The sequence below is a fragment of the Canis lupus genome, chromosome 17 (assembly GCF_048164855.1).
Source record: "Canis lupus baileyi chromosome 17, mCanLup2.hap1, whole genome shotgun sequence".
In the NCBI taxonomy this organism is placed as follows: domain Eukaryota; kingdom Metazoa; phylum Chordata; class Mammalia; order Carnivora; family Canidae; genus Canis; species Canis lupus.
This window is the reverse complement of record NC_132854.1, coordinates 45,062,989-45,079,160: the sequence shown is the minus strand read 5'-3', so window position 1 is coordinate 45,079,160 and position 16,172 is coordinate 45,062,989. Positions and strand designations below refer to the sequence as shown.

Sequence of the window (16,172 nt, the reverse complement as noted above, 5' to 3'; positions counted from 1 at the left end):
TGTGGTTACAAACTGGGGATTCCCATGACCCCCTGTTCAAGTTTAATAATTTGCTATCATGGCTCACAGAATTCAGGGAAACACTTTACTTACTATTACAGGTTTATGATAAAGGATGTTCTAAAAGATACAAATGAACAGCCAGATGAAGAAATACAAGATCTAGAAGGGTCCCACGCACAGGAGCTTCTGTCCCTGTAGAATTGGGAGTGCTCTGCCCTCGCAGCACACGGATATGCTCACCAACCTGGAAGTTCCCAGAACCTCATTGTTACGCGTTTCATGGAGGCTCATTATATGCATATGATTGACCAAACCATTGGACATTGGTGATTAGTTCAGTCTCCTCCACTTTCTGATCACATTATTGGTGCCTCTGGCAGCTAGCCCCATCCTGGAGCTATCTGGGGGCCCATTAATAGTCCCCTCATTAGCATAAACTCAGGTATTGTCAAAGAAGCATATTATGAATAACAGAAGATGCTCCTCTTACCCCTATCTCTCAGGATATTCCAAGGTTTTTAGGAGCTCTGTTCCAGGAACTGGGGAAGAAGGCCAAAAAAAAAAAAAAAAAAAAAAAATATATATATATATATTATCACAAGGTCACAAGTATGTTTTTGGTTAATAGATTTTATGTCTAAAAATTTATTTTGAAGATAATTTCCAGGTAATATTTGTCTGTCAGATTATAGTTTTAATATACTTTAAAGTGAAATTCTTATTAACAATGCTTATTGTCTGGATTTACTCCTTGTTGAGGAAGCATTTTGTTTTGTTTTTAACTATTTTCTCTTTATGGGAGAAGGTTGATAAGTACTTCTGAAAATTGTATGTGAATGTGTAGTTTAGTATGGGAAGGTGGGGAGAGAACCTTTGCCTAATTACATGAAGTGTATTATGTAGTTTGAAATAATCTATAGAAGGCTTTTTTTTTTCCTGTTCCATGTAACCTACAAAAGTAAGTGGATTCCTGGTACATTGTAAATTGTATAATTTCTGTTTCATGACTCGCTTTTCTCACAGAGCTTGTCAAAACACAATAGAAGTAATATTGGAACTGAAGGTGGACCACCTCCTTTTGTGCCTTTTGGACAGGTAATGACTTTCATGTTGGCAAATGAATTTTAATCAGCAAAAAATTGTTTTTCATTTGTATTCAAACAGTGTTTAGTTTTGTGCAGAACTATTCATTTAGAGGTCATGGGTGTTATGTGGAAATACATTAAATACAGAAATTTAATAGTTGTGGAGTTTTTTCTTTAATTAAAATATTGGTGTAGATTCTTTTCTCAAGAACTCTTAACACAAAGATTGAAACAATTAAGAGGCGCACCTGAAGAGCAACTTAATAATGAATTAAGATAGGATGGGGAGAGGCCTTTTTCTTTTAAGAGAGAGAAAAATTCGAAAGTAAGAAGACAAATGTATGTTCTAATTTCCTACTTTGTCAGTAAAAACAAAAGAGGGAGAGAGAAAATAAAAGTATCAACAGAAGGTTGAGACATAAAGGTGAGAACACAGAGGCAGGGAGGGGCATCACTGCACTCCAGTAGGGCCTGCTGTCCCAGCTGTCCTCTCTTGGATTCTGTTCTTCTCTCTTGATCCAAATACCCATCTCAGTCAAGAGCTTAATTTAATTTCTATTTGGTATTTATTTTTTAAACCACAGCAGCTCTGATCCTTCTTTCATAAAAGCTAAAAGTATTCTACTTCCTATTTTTAATCCTCCCTCTGCAAAATGTTACACTGAGGTAATTCCTTGGCTGGTGAGTATCTTGGGTCTTCCTGATTGTACTCAGCATCAAATTGTGTTTACAACAGTCTCCTGCAGCCTTTCCCTACTTTATCCCTGCTGAGTCTGAGAATAATCCCTGTGACAGCTTTCTCTTTGCTTCATGATGGCACCAGCATTTAGCTGTCGGTAATCTTTTTTGTGTTTGCTCTTTATTTTTCTTTGAGAATGCTAGCTCAGAACGAAGATGACTTAGGGATACAAGTGGGAAACAGAAATCTATAGCATAACAGCTTTTTAAAAAAATTTTGGTGATAAAAAGATATCTAGTTGATCAGCAGATAAATGGGTAGAATCAGTTGACACATACTTTTCAAAAATATTTTTGTAGGGTTACTCAAAATTAAAAGTCATTCTTGCATCATGTCTGTTTTGAAAATACTTTAAAAATATGTTGATTTTACCATGCTTTGGAGCAAGACACAGTCAAGATGAGAGGAGGCATGATGCCCTAGAGTCTGATCCATGTTGATACTGTCTCTCTTCTATCAAAGTCATAATGAACCTTCAGAATGGAAACAGAGCATAAACAGTCTAATAATTTGCATTTGAATCTAATAAATCTATGTTTGCAAGAATTTGCTTTCTTCTTAAACATATTGCTGATAAAATTTCATGAATTGCTCAGACTTATAATCTAATTACTTTCAAGAGTCCATTCTGAAAAATTCTTTCCATGTTTATTGTAGCCTTGTACATGGGTTAAAGATAGATTATGCAGAATGTGTTCTGGTATCGACAGGATATATTTACATTGCCAAAAATCTGTATTTATGTAACATATTTGTTTGAGAGCATGTTTTTCTTTTTTATTAGTAAGTTGAGACAAGGTTCATTTTGTAGGATTTTTACTGCTAGGATTGGGAGGGAGAGCAGAATTCAGGGCTTATTTTTCAGCAGTGATAACTTTCTTAATTTGTCTTCTGAAACTAAAAATCGAAAACTTTGTAGCCTGATTGAGAGAGCAGATATGTGTTTAGTTTTTGGTTTATAAATTCAGAGAGAGCTCTTTATATTTAAAATAACCATATTCCTTAACCCTCACAAACATATTGTGGCATAATATGGAAATCAAACTCTTAATAAGAAACTAAACTTATTCTGCCCCCTCAAAAGAAACTAAACTTATATTCTCTTGTACAATAATATAGATTGTTTGAAATGTAAGATTATTTCAAGTCATTATCCTAAAAAAGCAATTTAAATCTCTTGGTTTATTGTATGTTTTAAATATGTGTCCTATTTTAGATGGCCATTTTTATGTAGCTTTACATTTTATTTTATTTACAGTTATATTGACTTAAAAGTTACTTTAATTAATTTTCTACTTTATTTTTAAATCTTTCAGAAAAAAATATATTTTTATGAGTTCTCAGTTGTGACACAAACATTTCTTTTGAGGTATTATTTTCTTATGAAAAACTTGAATCTCTTTTGGAAATACTGAAATGTTTTATTTTTATTTATTGTTACCAGAAGTGCATATCCCACGTCCAAGTGGATAGTAGAGAACTTGACCGAAGAAAGACATTGCAAGTTACGATGCCTGCCAAACAAACAAATGATAATGATGAATTTGAAAAGCAAAGGACTGCTGCTATTGCGGAAGTTGCAAAGAGCAAAGAAGTAACAAACTAAATCATTATAAATTTCTCTTATTTCTTATCAGTATGTTCTATTTAGGTTACTCATAATCATTATTGTCTTTTTATAGAAGGTAACTTTGACATTCTTCTTGCATATTTCATCAGTAGAAATGCCATGGTAACTTATGGAGTCTTAAGCTTACACATTTTGCTCATACATTCTTTTTCTTAATCTCCTTGACAATTCTTTTTTCTTTTTGTAATTTATCTGTGAGAGAGCGAGTGAGTGAAAGAGAGAGCATGAACGGGGGAGGAGCTAAGGGAGAGGGAGAAGCAGACTTCCTGCTGAGCAGGGAACCCAATCCGAGACTCCATTCTGGGACTCTAGCATCATGACCTGAGTGAGCCAAGGCAGATGCTTAAGAGCCACTCTAGTGCCCTCTCTTTGACAATTCTTGCTAACAAACTACCCTTTTCTCCTTCTTCCTTTTCTTCTTAATAGAGTGGCAACTGAACATGACACTTTGCATTATGGCAGAATTAGTTTTGTTAGTTGGGCTAAATGCCACTTCTGAGGAGTGCAGGTAAAAATCAGAGGATAAATCAATGGTTCAAGGATTAACATTTTTGTTAGTTTTCATTCTTCAACCTACTAAGTAAAAAATAATTTTTTCTTTGGATCATATATATTTATATACACATGTAATCCATCATGTTCTATTAACAGCCAAATGGTTTTCTTTTCATTATTTAAGCTTTCCTGCTTATTTGAAATAGGTGTTTTTTCTAGTTATTTATTGATTTTAGACTTTGATAAGATATTTTAGTTCATTAATTAGTTGCTTAGACAGACTTTTCTTAATCAGTGAGATTGAAATACTTTCCTTTATTCATTAGAAGCTTAGCTAGCAACTACTTTCCTATTTAAATTTGAAGTATAAGTAAGAGACTTATTGCATTTTGATTGTTCTTCCTGCAGTGTTTTTCTATTATCAATCTAATGTAGGGCCCAAGAGCACAAGTTCTGGAATCAGACATCCTGGAAGCATATCCTGCTGACAACTTTGCGTTGTTTACTTAGTGTTTTATGCCTTATTTTTCTTCATTGATGAAAGGGAATAATAATGGTACCCACTTCATATGGTTGCTGTGAGAATTAAATCAATAATCTTTAAAACATTTAGAACCCTGTATGACACAGATCAAATCTTCCTTCAACTAAGAGCACTCAATAAATGTAACTATTGGTATTCTTTAGTATTTCCTATGTTCTAAGGTACATTTTTTAAAAATAATTTTTAATGTTTTTGAAATTAATATATTTTGCATAGTTCACATAAAATATATTTCTTCTTTCCCAAAAAGCTATTAAAATTATGAAGTTTAAAAAGAGTATATTGAGTATATGTCAATTCCTTAATGATTATAGGAAAGTGGTTCCTTTGATGTACATTTTTCTCACACAAACTTTCCTCCCAAAATTTTGTTTGATGTGGTTATAGCTATTTGTTAGAATATAGTTATATTGTAATATGCTTCATTTTTTAAAGTCATAATTGATCACATTATATTTTACATAATATTTGATAAGTAAAGAATCCTAGTTTCTGAAGAAGCTTAAAACTTCCCAATTTATATATGAGGGAACTGATGTTGGTTCGAAACTAACTGAACTTGCCTAGTGTACTCAGTGGCAAATCTAGGACTAAACCTATATGCATTATAGTAGATTATCCCTGTATCTATGTAGATTATCCCTGTATCTATATGTTTCTCTATAGAGATAAGTACACCTACATACACACACACAGATATTTATGTATTTATGTATTTATTTATAGATTTTATTAATTTATTCATGAGGGACACAGAGAGAGAGAGAGAGACAGACACAGGCAAAAGGAGAAGCAGGCTCCATGCAGGGAGCCCGATGCGGGACTCGATCCCGAGAGTCTAGGACCACACCCTGGGCTGACGGCGGCACTAAACCGCAGAGCCACACGGGCTGCCTAGATTTATATTTAATCTAAATGTCTGAACAGCCAAATCATATAACACTGTAATTATACTGAAGAGATGTTTTATGATTATCCATATAAACAATGTGGATTTAGTAGAGTCTACTGTACATGATCAAGCCATGATTTTTGTTTATTTTTTTCCTTTATTCAGCAAATATCTTTTGAAAATCTATATGCTAGGAAGTGTGGATTTTTTTATTTTTTATTTTTGAGAGAGAGAGTGAGTGTGAAGGGGCAGGGAGGGGCAGAGGGAGAGAGAGAAAATTTTAAGCAGGCTCCACACCCCATGCAGAGTCCAACACAGGACTCTATCTCATGACCCTGAGATCATGAATTGAGCCAAAATCAAGAGTTGGATGCTTAACCAACTGAGCTACTCAGGACCCTCCTAGGAAGTGTTTTAAATGCTTAGGTTAAATCAGTGAACAAAATAGATGAAAGACCTCTGCCCTTATCAATCTTATATTTTAGTAAAGGAGACAGACTGTTAGCACACTAAGTTATGTGGTAGGTTAGATGTTGGTAAGTGCTATTAGAAGAAAAAATGTAGAGTAGGTTGGAGAGTTGGGAATGCCAGTTGGGGATGGGGTGCATTTTTAAATAGGATGGTTAAGATACAGGTATCTCCCCCAAAATTCATTACAATTCTATAGAAAATAGGACTTAGAAATGCTGTACTGTTAGACAAAATTAAGTCCTTTCTTTGCATTAAAAACCAAAATAAAAACTCTGGAATGTAACTAATTAACAAAGTTTTTTCTCATAACTTATGTTTCTTTTATACTTAATATGCCCAAAGACTTTGGCAAAATTCATCTATTGATTATTCCTATAGAGTATGTTTTAAGAAGCCCATGTAGACATACTGGATTTATACTTAGAAATTCCCCACTTCCTGCACAGTATCTGTTTCTGTCCTTCCAAATGATAAAGTGAAAATAGTTTACCTTTAGCAGTGTTACTAATAATAAAGTTTGTTTTTTTAGAGGTTATGCTTTTTACTCAGAAGATAGTGTTGGTGACTAGATTAGAATGTACAGATGGGTTGTGTGGTCCAAGTAATATGAATAGATATGTATACATGGTTCAATATTTGGATCTGTGTATTTGATTTTGTACTTTAAATGTGACAAATAAACCTTTTGGGAGAAAATAAATAGGATGGTCAGAAATTGACTATTCTTTTAAATTTTGTGTAGTTTACATCCTAGTAAGGACACTAAGTAATATAAACATGCTAAATAAGTAAGTTGCAGATTTCAGTTTTAAATATTGTAATTTGATTAGGTCTCAGGATGATGAGATTTGAGCCAAGACTTGAAGGAGGTAAGAGAATTAGCTATATGGTTATGTAAGAAGAAAAAGCCTTTGCAAAGGTTCAACAGCAGGAGTATATGTTCAAGAAATAGGAAAGTAGTCAGTGGAAGCAGAGAGAACAAAGGGACAAGAAGTAGAATATAAAGTCGAGTGATAATGGAGGTTGGAGGCCAGTGTATGTAGGGCTCTGTAAGCCATGTTAAAAACACTGACCTTCATTGAGAGAGAAATGAGAGTCTTTAAAGGGTTTTCAGCACAGCAGTAACATCAACTTTAAAAGGCTAATTCTGGCTGCTAGGTTCAGAGTAGATTTTAGAGCAGAAAATTGAGTCAGATGAGCTAGAAAATTGTTAAAGTAAGCCGAGGAGGGAAAAATAATGGTATCTTGGATAAAGATGGCACCTGTCTAAGTGGTGCCAAGTAGTCAGATTCTGGAATTTTCAAAGTAGAGCTGTCACCATTTCTGAGATACCAAATGTGGTACATGAGAAGAGGTGTCATGAATGATTCCAAGGGTTTTGCCCTGAGAAGTTGGCAGGTTAGAGTTGCTCATTTTGAATTGGGGAAGACTATAGTGGAATGGATTTGAGAGTAAAGATTTGATATTCTGTTTTGAACATATTAATGTTGAAGTGTGCCTGTTAGACATCCATGTGGCTTCATAGGCAGTGAGACAGAAGAGTGTAATTTAAAAAGTGAGCTTTGGAAGAGATACACATTTGGAAGTAGTAGATATATGAATGCCCTTTGAAAATCATGAAGCTAAATGAGATCATCAAATGAGTGCTGAAGAGAAGAGAAAATGGGGGCAACAAATGAACCCTGTTGTACTAGAGGTTGGATGAAAAAGGTTGAACCAGACAAGGTGCAACCAGGAAGTTAGTGTCAAAACAAGAGAATGCAGAAATTGCATCTTGGAGGAAGGAGTATTGTACTTGTCAAAAGCTGCTGAAAGATCATGTAAGATGTGGTCTGAGACATAATGTAGAGTTGGGGAATTCATTTCCTTTAGATTCCTCTAGATATTCATGTGGATGGTAAAATATACAGTGTTAAGAGAAAGTAAGTATGCAGATATCAGTGGGTGGGTTGATGTGGTGAAAATCTATGCAAGTTCTGTAATGATTATTTCAGTTTTTTTCAGTGAGGAAGTCAGCAAGGTCAACGGTGACATGGAGAAGATGTTGGAGGTTTGAGGAGTAAGAGGAATATGTAAAATAGTGGTCTAGAAAATTGGAAGGGTGGATGGGGTAAGGAAATAAAGTGAGGTTGCTATGGAGCATTAGGGACCCACTTGAGTTTCTTTTCATGATGATTTCACAGTAAATTGTACAGTACGGACAAGATGGTGTCACTCATAAAGGACACCATTTACTTTATGGGTAATGTTTAAGTTGTGTTGTTTCTAGCTATTTATGTTTAGTGAGTGGCAACTTTTAAAACAGTGAAAAGCAATTCTGAAAATTTATTTATCTTATTGTTTAATCCATAAAAATGGAAAAAGAAAATAAGAAAGAAAAGCATCCAGAAGATGGGACTGTTTTACTAGTACCAAAAGAAAAAGTACTTTTGGAGTTATAGAATTTAAATTCCAGAAATATATTTAATTTGGAACACATCAGTGTCCAAGTTCTCAGGTAATTATGTTTTAATATATTCAGTGAAACAGTTAATGTTGCCATGGGTTCTGAGTGTTTGACCATGTGCCAGTTACTAAATTGATCACTTTGTGTTATTGATGTCATTTCATTCTTACAACATCCCAATGAAGTAGGTTTTCTCATCCCTGTTTTAAGAATGAGAAAGCTGTCTTACAGGAGATGGAAGTAACTTGCTGAAGGCAGGAACTAGTAAGTGGCTGAGCAAAGATTTAGTCCCAGTCTTGTCAAGTTCCAAAGCCTATGTTCTTAACTATACTCCACTATATCCCAGTCTAATAAACTTTATGTCACAATAATATGAACTCCCATTTTTCTTTATGGTTTTATAAGTGATGACTGTCAAGACATTCCAAATCTATTGCATAAACCAAAAATTGAATGAATCTAAAAATGCAACTTTGGTCTTTGAAGATGTAGTTTTAATTTTGATTTAAATAAAATATAAATATTGTGGTGTATCAACTACCTAATCAATATTTAATGTATTGTCTGGTTAATGCTTATATCATTTTTCTATTTCTTTATATTTTCATCTGATTCAAAATAATTTCCCAGTGTTATATAAATTTATATCTAGAATGTTTTCTTACTGTCATAATTTCAAAACACATGTAAAACTGTTATTATCACTAATAAAAAAGCAAGTCTTGACTTCTTTCTCTTTTATTAGATCTACTAGAACTATAAGGATATTGCATAACCAGGTGTTTAATTTGATATTGTACAAGTAACAGCAGTGGGCTGCTTTTCAGTCATGAATTTATATCTTTCCAAACTAACATTTTTACATTCTAGTCTTTCCACAATAGTTTTAATAAAAGTAAGATCAAATCAGATTTTCAAATGTGATTAAACATAACTATTCAAATAAATCAGGCAAAATAAGAAACACAGACTTTAAAGTTTTTATATATAGTTGGTAAGATAGCATATTATATAATTAATGTAAATAATAAGTTAGTAAGGAGCATTTTAATCTAGTGTTAAAATTAATATGATTTGTTTACTTTTTAAGATCATATAATCAGGAGCATCCCAGGATGCCTGAGTGGCTCAGTGGTTGAGCGGCTGCATTCAACTCAGTGCATGATCCCAGGGTCCTGGGATCCAGTTCCACATTGGGTTCCCCACAGGGAACCTGTTTCTCCCTCTGCCTATGTCTCTGCCTCTCTGTGTCTCTCATGAATAAATAAATGAAATCTTAAAGAAAAAAATCAGGAGAACCTGGGTGGCTCAGTTGGTTAAGCACCTGACTTTGGCTCAGGTCATGATTTCAGGATCCTGGGAGGAGCCCTAATTCCAGCTTCCTGCTTAGCGGAGCTTCTGCTTGTCTCTCTGTCCCTCCCACTCCTGGTGACTTGCTTTCAGTTTCTCTCTCTCTCTGTTTCATAAATGAATGAATGAATGAATAAATATTTTTTTAAACCTTATTACTGGATCATGAGCATAATGTAATCAATTCCTAGACATGTTTAGTACCTGCTAAAGGTAGACCTGCTTTATAGCTGGTTATATAACCCAGGTCTCATGATATCAGTAAAGTATGGTATCCTAGAATTATTTTAACACCTGATCCATGATACTGGTACTATTTTATTTTCTTCTATATTGTTGTCTGTTTAAGTTTATTTTGATGATTAAAAAGAAGAGATTATGGCCAGTAGATATTTGTTTAAAAATAATTAGTTAATATTCAATTCTTCTCATGTAAAACATAATTAAGATGCTTTTTGGTGCTTCAGTTTTACTAGGTGTTTTAGTTGTAGATTAGTCTTGAGAACTATTTTTCAATGTTATTTACTTGCATCTCTTTTGTCTTTCCCTTATCAAAAGACCAAGACATTTGGAGGAGGTGGTGGTGGTGCTAGAAGTAATCTCAACATGAGTGCTGCTGGTAACCGAAATAGAGAAATTTTACAAAAAGAAAAGTCAGCCAAATCTGAGGGGAAACACGAAGGTGTCTATAGAGAACTGGTAAGGGTAAAGAATCAACCACAAAATTAATGTGTTCTTCCTTGCCTTGCTGATTTTTGTGTTTTCTCATAACCACCACTGACTTTGTTCAGTGTATTATTGATAGATTTTACAATTTTCAGAAGGCTTTTAATAAGGATTATAATTAATTTATGGAAAATCTAAATTATTTGAAAGATAATTTACTTAAGTCTTCCATTTTTCTTAAATTTCTAATGTCCAAATAATGTCTTTTGGAATAGATTGATAAAAAGCCACCAAATTAGAGAATATTTCATAGTGATTATATTCTATAAGATGATGCATCAGGAACATCCTTTCCCTCCCCTTCCCCACATCTTTCTCAAATTTTGTCAGAAGTGATTTTGTTGTTTTGCTTCATTCTTTGGGAAAAATATATTAGAATGAGTACATGTATATTATGGTCTCATTTGCGAAATATACCTTGATTTTTAAGATTAATGGTGGGAGTCAGATTATTTTTGGTATGCTGCAGTGTCCTCAGATACAAGGGAACTGACAAGACTTCATTTTTCTCTGCCTTTAGAGGTTAAATGACTTTAGATGATTTTATCTGTAGGGTACTGAATACGAAGACTGGCTTAAATAATAGGGAATTATTATTTCACATAACTAGAAATTCAGAAGTAGGTGGTTACAAAGACTGATAAATTCAGTAGTTTAACAATGTTGGAGCTCTGGTGGGCATCTCTATGATTTTTTTGGCTTTCTTCTCAGGGTTACAGGATTCTCTGTGTGTTAAATCTTCACACAAAAAGTTCAAAGACAGGAAGGAAAGAGTATAGGCCATTTTATCAGATAAGAAAATATTTTATGAAATGTCCAGAAAATTCCATTTATGTCTTATCATCTAGAGCTAAGTCACATGTCCACTTCTAAATCAGTCATTGGCCAGGGAGAATGGGTTTATAACTATGGGCCAGGCTGTGTCTCCCTTGAACATATGACCATTTCATTCTCTTAAAAAAGTCAATTTTCAGGTTAAAGTAGATATAGTGAGCTGAAAAAAAATATGGTCCTTAACTAAAGTCTTTAAATTTCAGTAAATTGAGAATACTTTTCTGAGGATATCTTGCTGTGGAACATCAGAGCCCAGCAGTTTGGGGTTGTGGTAACAAACACATGAAGGGAGTGACATCACAAAGATGATGGAGTAGAGAGCTCCAGGAATTGATCCCACTGAGGATATAGAAGTATAGAAATATCAATCAAGGAAAATTTTCATTATATAGTTTTCACTTATTTTCAGAAGCTTTATTCTGACACATTTTCCTCCTTTCCTTTCCTTTCCTTTCCTTTCCTTTCCTTTCCTTTCCTTTCCTTTCCTTTCCTTTCCTTTCCTTTCCTTTCCTTTCCTTTCCTTTCCTTTCCTTTCCTTTCCTTCTTCCCTCCCTCTCTCCCTTTTTTTTCTTTCTTTCTTTCTTTCTTTCTTTCTTTCTTTCTTTCTTTCTTTCTTTCTTTCTTTCTTTCATGCATTTGTAATGGTAGTTGTGAAGTCAGAGAGTACTTGAGGCATAACCCCACATATCATATATATTTTTCCTTGACTGTTGGTATGAAAAAGCAGCAAGTGAATATTGTATGTATGATATTTTTTCCATAAGCAAGAGATGTAATTTTTAGTTAAAAAACAGTATATAGTTTAAAACTTATACCTTGCTTATTTATGGCCATCAGCACAGTTTTGCTCTTAATTTCTTACAGGTTGATGAGAAGGCTCTGAAACACATAACAGAAATGGGCTTCAGTAAAGAAGCATCCAGGCAAGCTCTAATGGATAATGGCAACAACTTAGAAGCAGCACTGAATGTACTTCTTAACAGCAATAAACACAAACCTGTTACAGGACCACCTCTGAGAGGTAGAATTCATTAAGCAATGTGCCAGATAGTATTGTTTGCTTTTCAGGCTGGGGTTTTGTTGGGGGAGAGAAGCACCATAACTTCATTTCTATTTATGATAAGTGGAAGGAGCCCAATTTTGGAACCACGGAGACTTTTTCAAGTTACTCCAAGTCTGTTTGTCTTCATTTTATGTAAAGTAGGTCTAATAATACCTTATTTAACAGAATAGAGAAAAAATGTTATAAAGTAAGTTCTATTAATTATTTCTAGAACTTTGCCCCTTGTATAACTAGTTTACAAACTTTAAAATTAACAAGCACGTGACTTTTACTTAGTGTTATTCTTTAGTCATTCAAGCCTTAATCCTATATTCTTTTAAAGCATAAGTGGTTAAAGAAAAATTTTATAAAAATGAATTTTTTCTATTAAGAGATAATTTACGTGAAGAAATTCAAATTTCCAAATAGATCATTTAGAGAACTAAAGGTGCTGGTTAATATAATAATTTTAAAACTTTTTTATTTAAAAGATATAAAATACACAGAAAAATATGAAAAGAAAGAAATACAAAATCAAACTTAAGATGACTGATGATTATATTTTAGTGGGTTTTCTCCTTTTGTTTTTGCATGTACAGTAACTATGTCATTTCTTCACTTCTTAAGGTAAAGGAAAAGGCAGGGGGAGAATAAGATCTGAAGAAGAGGAGGAACTGGGAAATGCAAGGCCATCAGCACCAAGCACATTATTTGATTTCTTGGAGTCTAAAATGGGGACATTGAGTGTGGAAGGTAGGCTAACTTAAAGTAGATTTCTTTTTAAAAGACCAAACTTGATTTGGAATAATTCAGAAAAAGAGTTTAATAAAGCAACTGATAATATGAACCTTTATCCTGGGTGTTAAAAATTTTAGTTACAAATTTCTTGTTTGACAGAAACAGAACAGAATTTTAATTGTTACATTCTGAAAATACTTAAAGGCAGTTTATTTTGCCCTTGAACTATGTGATGGATAATATCACCAACTCTTTCCCCCAGCTTCACTAGATGATAGATTTAGCTATGAAAACAGATTGTTATGTTGGATAAGTTATTATTATATAATCTAATATGAAATTTTGACTGTGAAATTGTTCTCTCTCTTCTTTCTCCACATATTACATATTATATGAAAATATTCACACGAGTCAGTATGCTCTCACAATATGATGTATTCCTTAACATGATATATTTTAGTGATTAACGTAAATACTGAAAAGATAAATAAGTATGTGAAATGTATGTCTTTTTTCTAAGCATGGGATATAGTAAATATTTTCTAAAATTGTATGTTTTTAAAATATGATTCCAGGGGCACCTGGGTGGCTCAGTGGGTTAAGCATCCAACTCTTAATTTCAGCTCAGGTCATCATCTCAGGGTTATGAGATTAAGCCCCACATTGGGCTCTGTGCTAGGTATGGAGCCTGCTTCAGATCCTCTATCTCCCTCACTGTCCCTTCCTGAACTCCCCCTAAAATAAATAAATAAAATAAAATATAATTCTAAAAAGTTAGGGAAATACACTTTTAAATTCAGTTTTCTCTTTCAGAAATATTTTTAAGTAAATGAAAGCTTGGAGATAAAATTCTTTGATAAATTTGAAGTTTCCAGATTTCATGAAAATGGAAGTTCATTGCTAGATTATATAGAAAAGGCAGTGTGTTTTGAGAAACCTGTTTGATGTAGACAAGATCTGTAAGTAGACACATGCAACAGCAATATTTTCTTGGTTGTAAAGCATAATGTATTGGTCTTCCATTACTGTTTAATAAATTACCACAAAGTCAGTGGCTTAAAACACTGCAAATTTATTCTCTCATAGTTTCTGTGAGTCAGGAATCAAGGCAAACTTTGTTGGGGCATTTGCTTAACATCTCATATCCTGAAATCAAGATTTCATTTGGGGCTATGATTTTGGTTGGGGCTATGATTTTGGCTGAGGCTTGAAGTCCTCTCTTATACTCACTGGTTGTTAACAAAATTTAGCTCCCTTGTAGATAAGGCTAAAGTCCCCATTTTCTTGCTTGTTGTTGCCTGGGTAGTGCTTTCAGCTCCTGGAAGTTCTCAGGTTCTTGCCACCTGACTCCCTCCATTGGCAGTTCACAACATGTTTCTTTGCTTCTATAAAGCCAGTAAGAAAATCTCTACTGCTTCTTCAAATCTCTGACTTCTTGATATTTTTGTTTCAACTTCCTTTATACTCTCCCAATCAGAACTTATGTGATTTTCTTTTATCTTTCTGTCTCTGTACATTTGCTTTTGACTCCTACACTGTCTCCTAAATCATAATGAGATTGAGACTGAGAATAGCAATTTTATGGTGACCCATGTACCTTATAATGCTTCAGTTCTTACAGAACATATTCTATACGAAATAATAGCATTCCATTTGGAAAAAGGTATCAAAGTTAAGATACATGACATAAATACTACACTTAAAAACTAACTCAGTGTTAGAGAGATATGCTTCTGAGGAGACAGAAATTCATGAGCACATTGGCCATACAGGGCGTTGTTTTAGTAAATGTGTTTTACTTATGTCACTTATTAATATGATACAGAATCTGCTAGCATGTGAGAAAAATATGGATACTGTAATATATATATATATATATATATATAATATTCTAGATCCTTGGTTTTTACAGGGCATATAATCTGTGACCTTTATAAATTCCTAAATTCAAGAAATTAGATATTTCTAACATTTGTACAGTACAGCCTCTTAAATCGATCTCAAATCTCGTTTCTGCAATCATCCTAACACCAGAGATTACCCCTCCAACTTATATTAGTTTTCTTTCTTTCTTTCTTTCTTTCTTTCTTTCTTTCTTTCTTTCTTTCTTTCTTTCTTTCTTCTTTCCTTCCTTCCTTCCTTCCTTCTTTCTTTTTTTTTTTTTTTTTTTTTTAAGAGAAAGAGCATAAGCAGGAGAAGAGTGGCAGAGAAAGAGGGAGAATCTTAGGCAGGCTTCATGCCCAGTGCAGAGCCCAGTGCAGGGCTCTGTCTCACGACCCTGATATCGTGACCTGAGTGGAAATCAAGAGTCAGATACTTAATGGACTGAGTGCCCCAGGAGCCCCATATATTGTTTTCTGTCATACTTAGTGTCCACTATTTTCAGAGAAGCAAAATTTTCCTTCTTTCCTAGAAGTACTGGGAGGGAAGGCCAGCTGAAAACGATGGGAGATGAGCAGAATGCTTCGTAGAGGAGGTGGCACTTTAGACAAGTCCATGGAGCAACGTTACATTAAGACAGTCCAAGTAGGGGGAGCTCTGGGTGTCCAGGCTTGGAGGCAGCACACCACCAGTTCCCTGTCTTTGAGACAGTGTGAGAGAGGTGGAGAGAGAGGACCAGGGATAGAAGTGGGAAGCTGGGGACAGATAAAGAGGATTGTGTACTAAGGAATTTTTATTTTCGCTAAGTGGCATTGCAAAGCCATGAAAGGGTTCTTGGCACAAGACCAATGAAGTTTCTTTGGTGCTTTTAGGAAAAACATTTTTTTTTTCTCTGTCTACAAAGTGGAAAATGGGATTGAGACTGAAGCGAGACTTCATTCTATGGGTTACAAGGAATTCTTCATTCTATAAATGGATTTTATGTAGTATTTATTTGTAACGGGTCTATGGTTAGTGGTAGGGAGACATGATATAATAAAAGAGCTGTTTCTAAACATTTGGAGAAATACAGGGATCTTGTAGCTCTTGCCCCAAAGAAACTTACTGTCTAGTTTGTGAGGTAGAAGAAACTACAAATTAAATGGACATTGAAATACTTACTAAAAAGGATTTTATCATACACTTTAGTGTAAACAACACTGAAAAAAATATAAAGGCTTAGCAGAAGCAGTTTTGAACACAGCAATCAGACATGATCTATATTTCTACAGGCATACCGTGGAGACATTGCAGGTT

At 34.1% G+C, this 16,172-nt stretch overlaps 1 protein-coding gene across 13 annotated transcripts in view; it reads left to right on the top strand.

Annotated features, from left to right (window-relative positions):
- Positions 1-16,172, top strand: part of TDRD3 (tudor domain containing 3) — a 169,756-nt gene that overhangs the window by 88,220 nt on the left and 65,364 nt on the right. For all 13 annotated transcript variants that reach the window (XR_012010013.1, XM_072782856.1, XM_072782853.1 and 10 more), the window contains 5 exons: positions 1,027-1,098; positions 3,272-3,421; positions 10,214-10,354; positions 12,080-12,236; positions 12,885-13,010. Coding sequence is in view for 12 of the 13 variants with exons in the window: in XM_072782856.1 (XP_072638957.1) it covers positions 1,027-1,098; positions 3,272-3,421; positions 10,214-10,354; positions 12,080-12,236; positions 12,885-13,010 (646 nt within the window). In the remaining variant the exon portion in view is untranslated. The remainder of the gene's footprint in view (positions 1-1,026; positions 1,099-3,271; positions 3,422-10,213; positions 10,355-12,079; positions 12,237-12,884; positions 13,011-16,172) is intronic.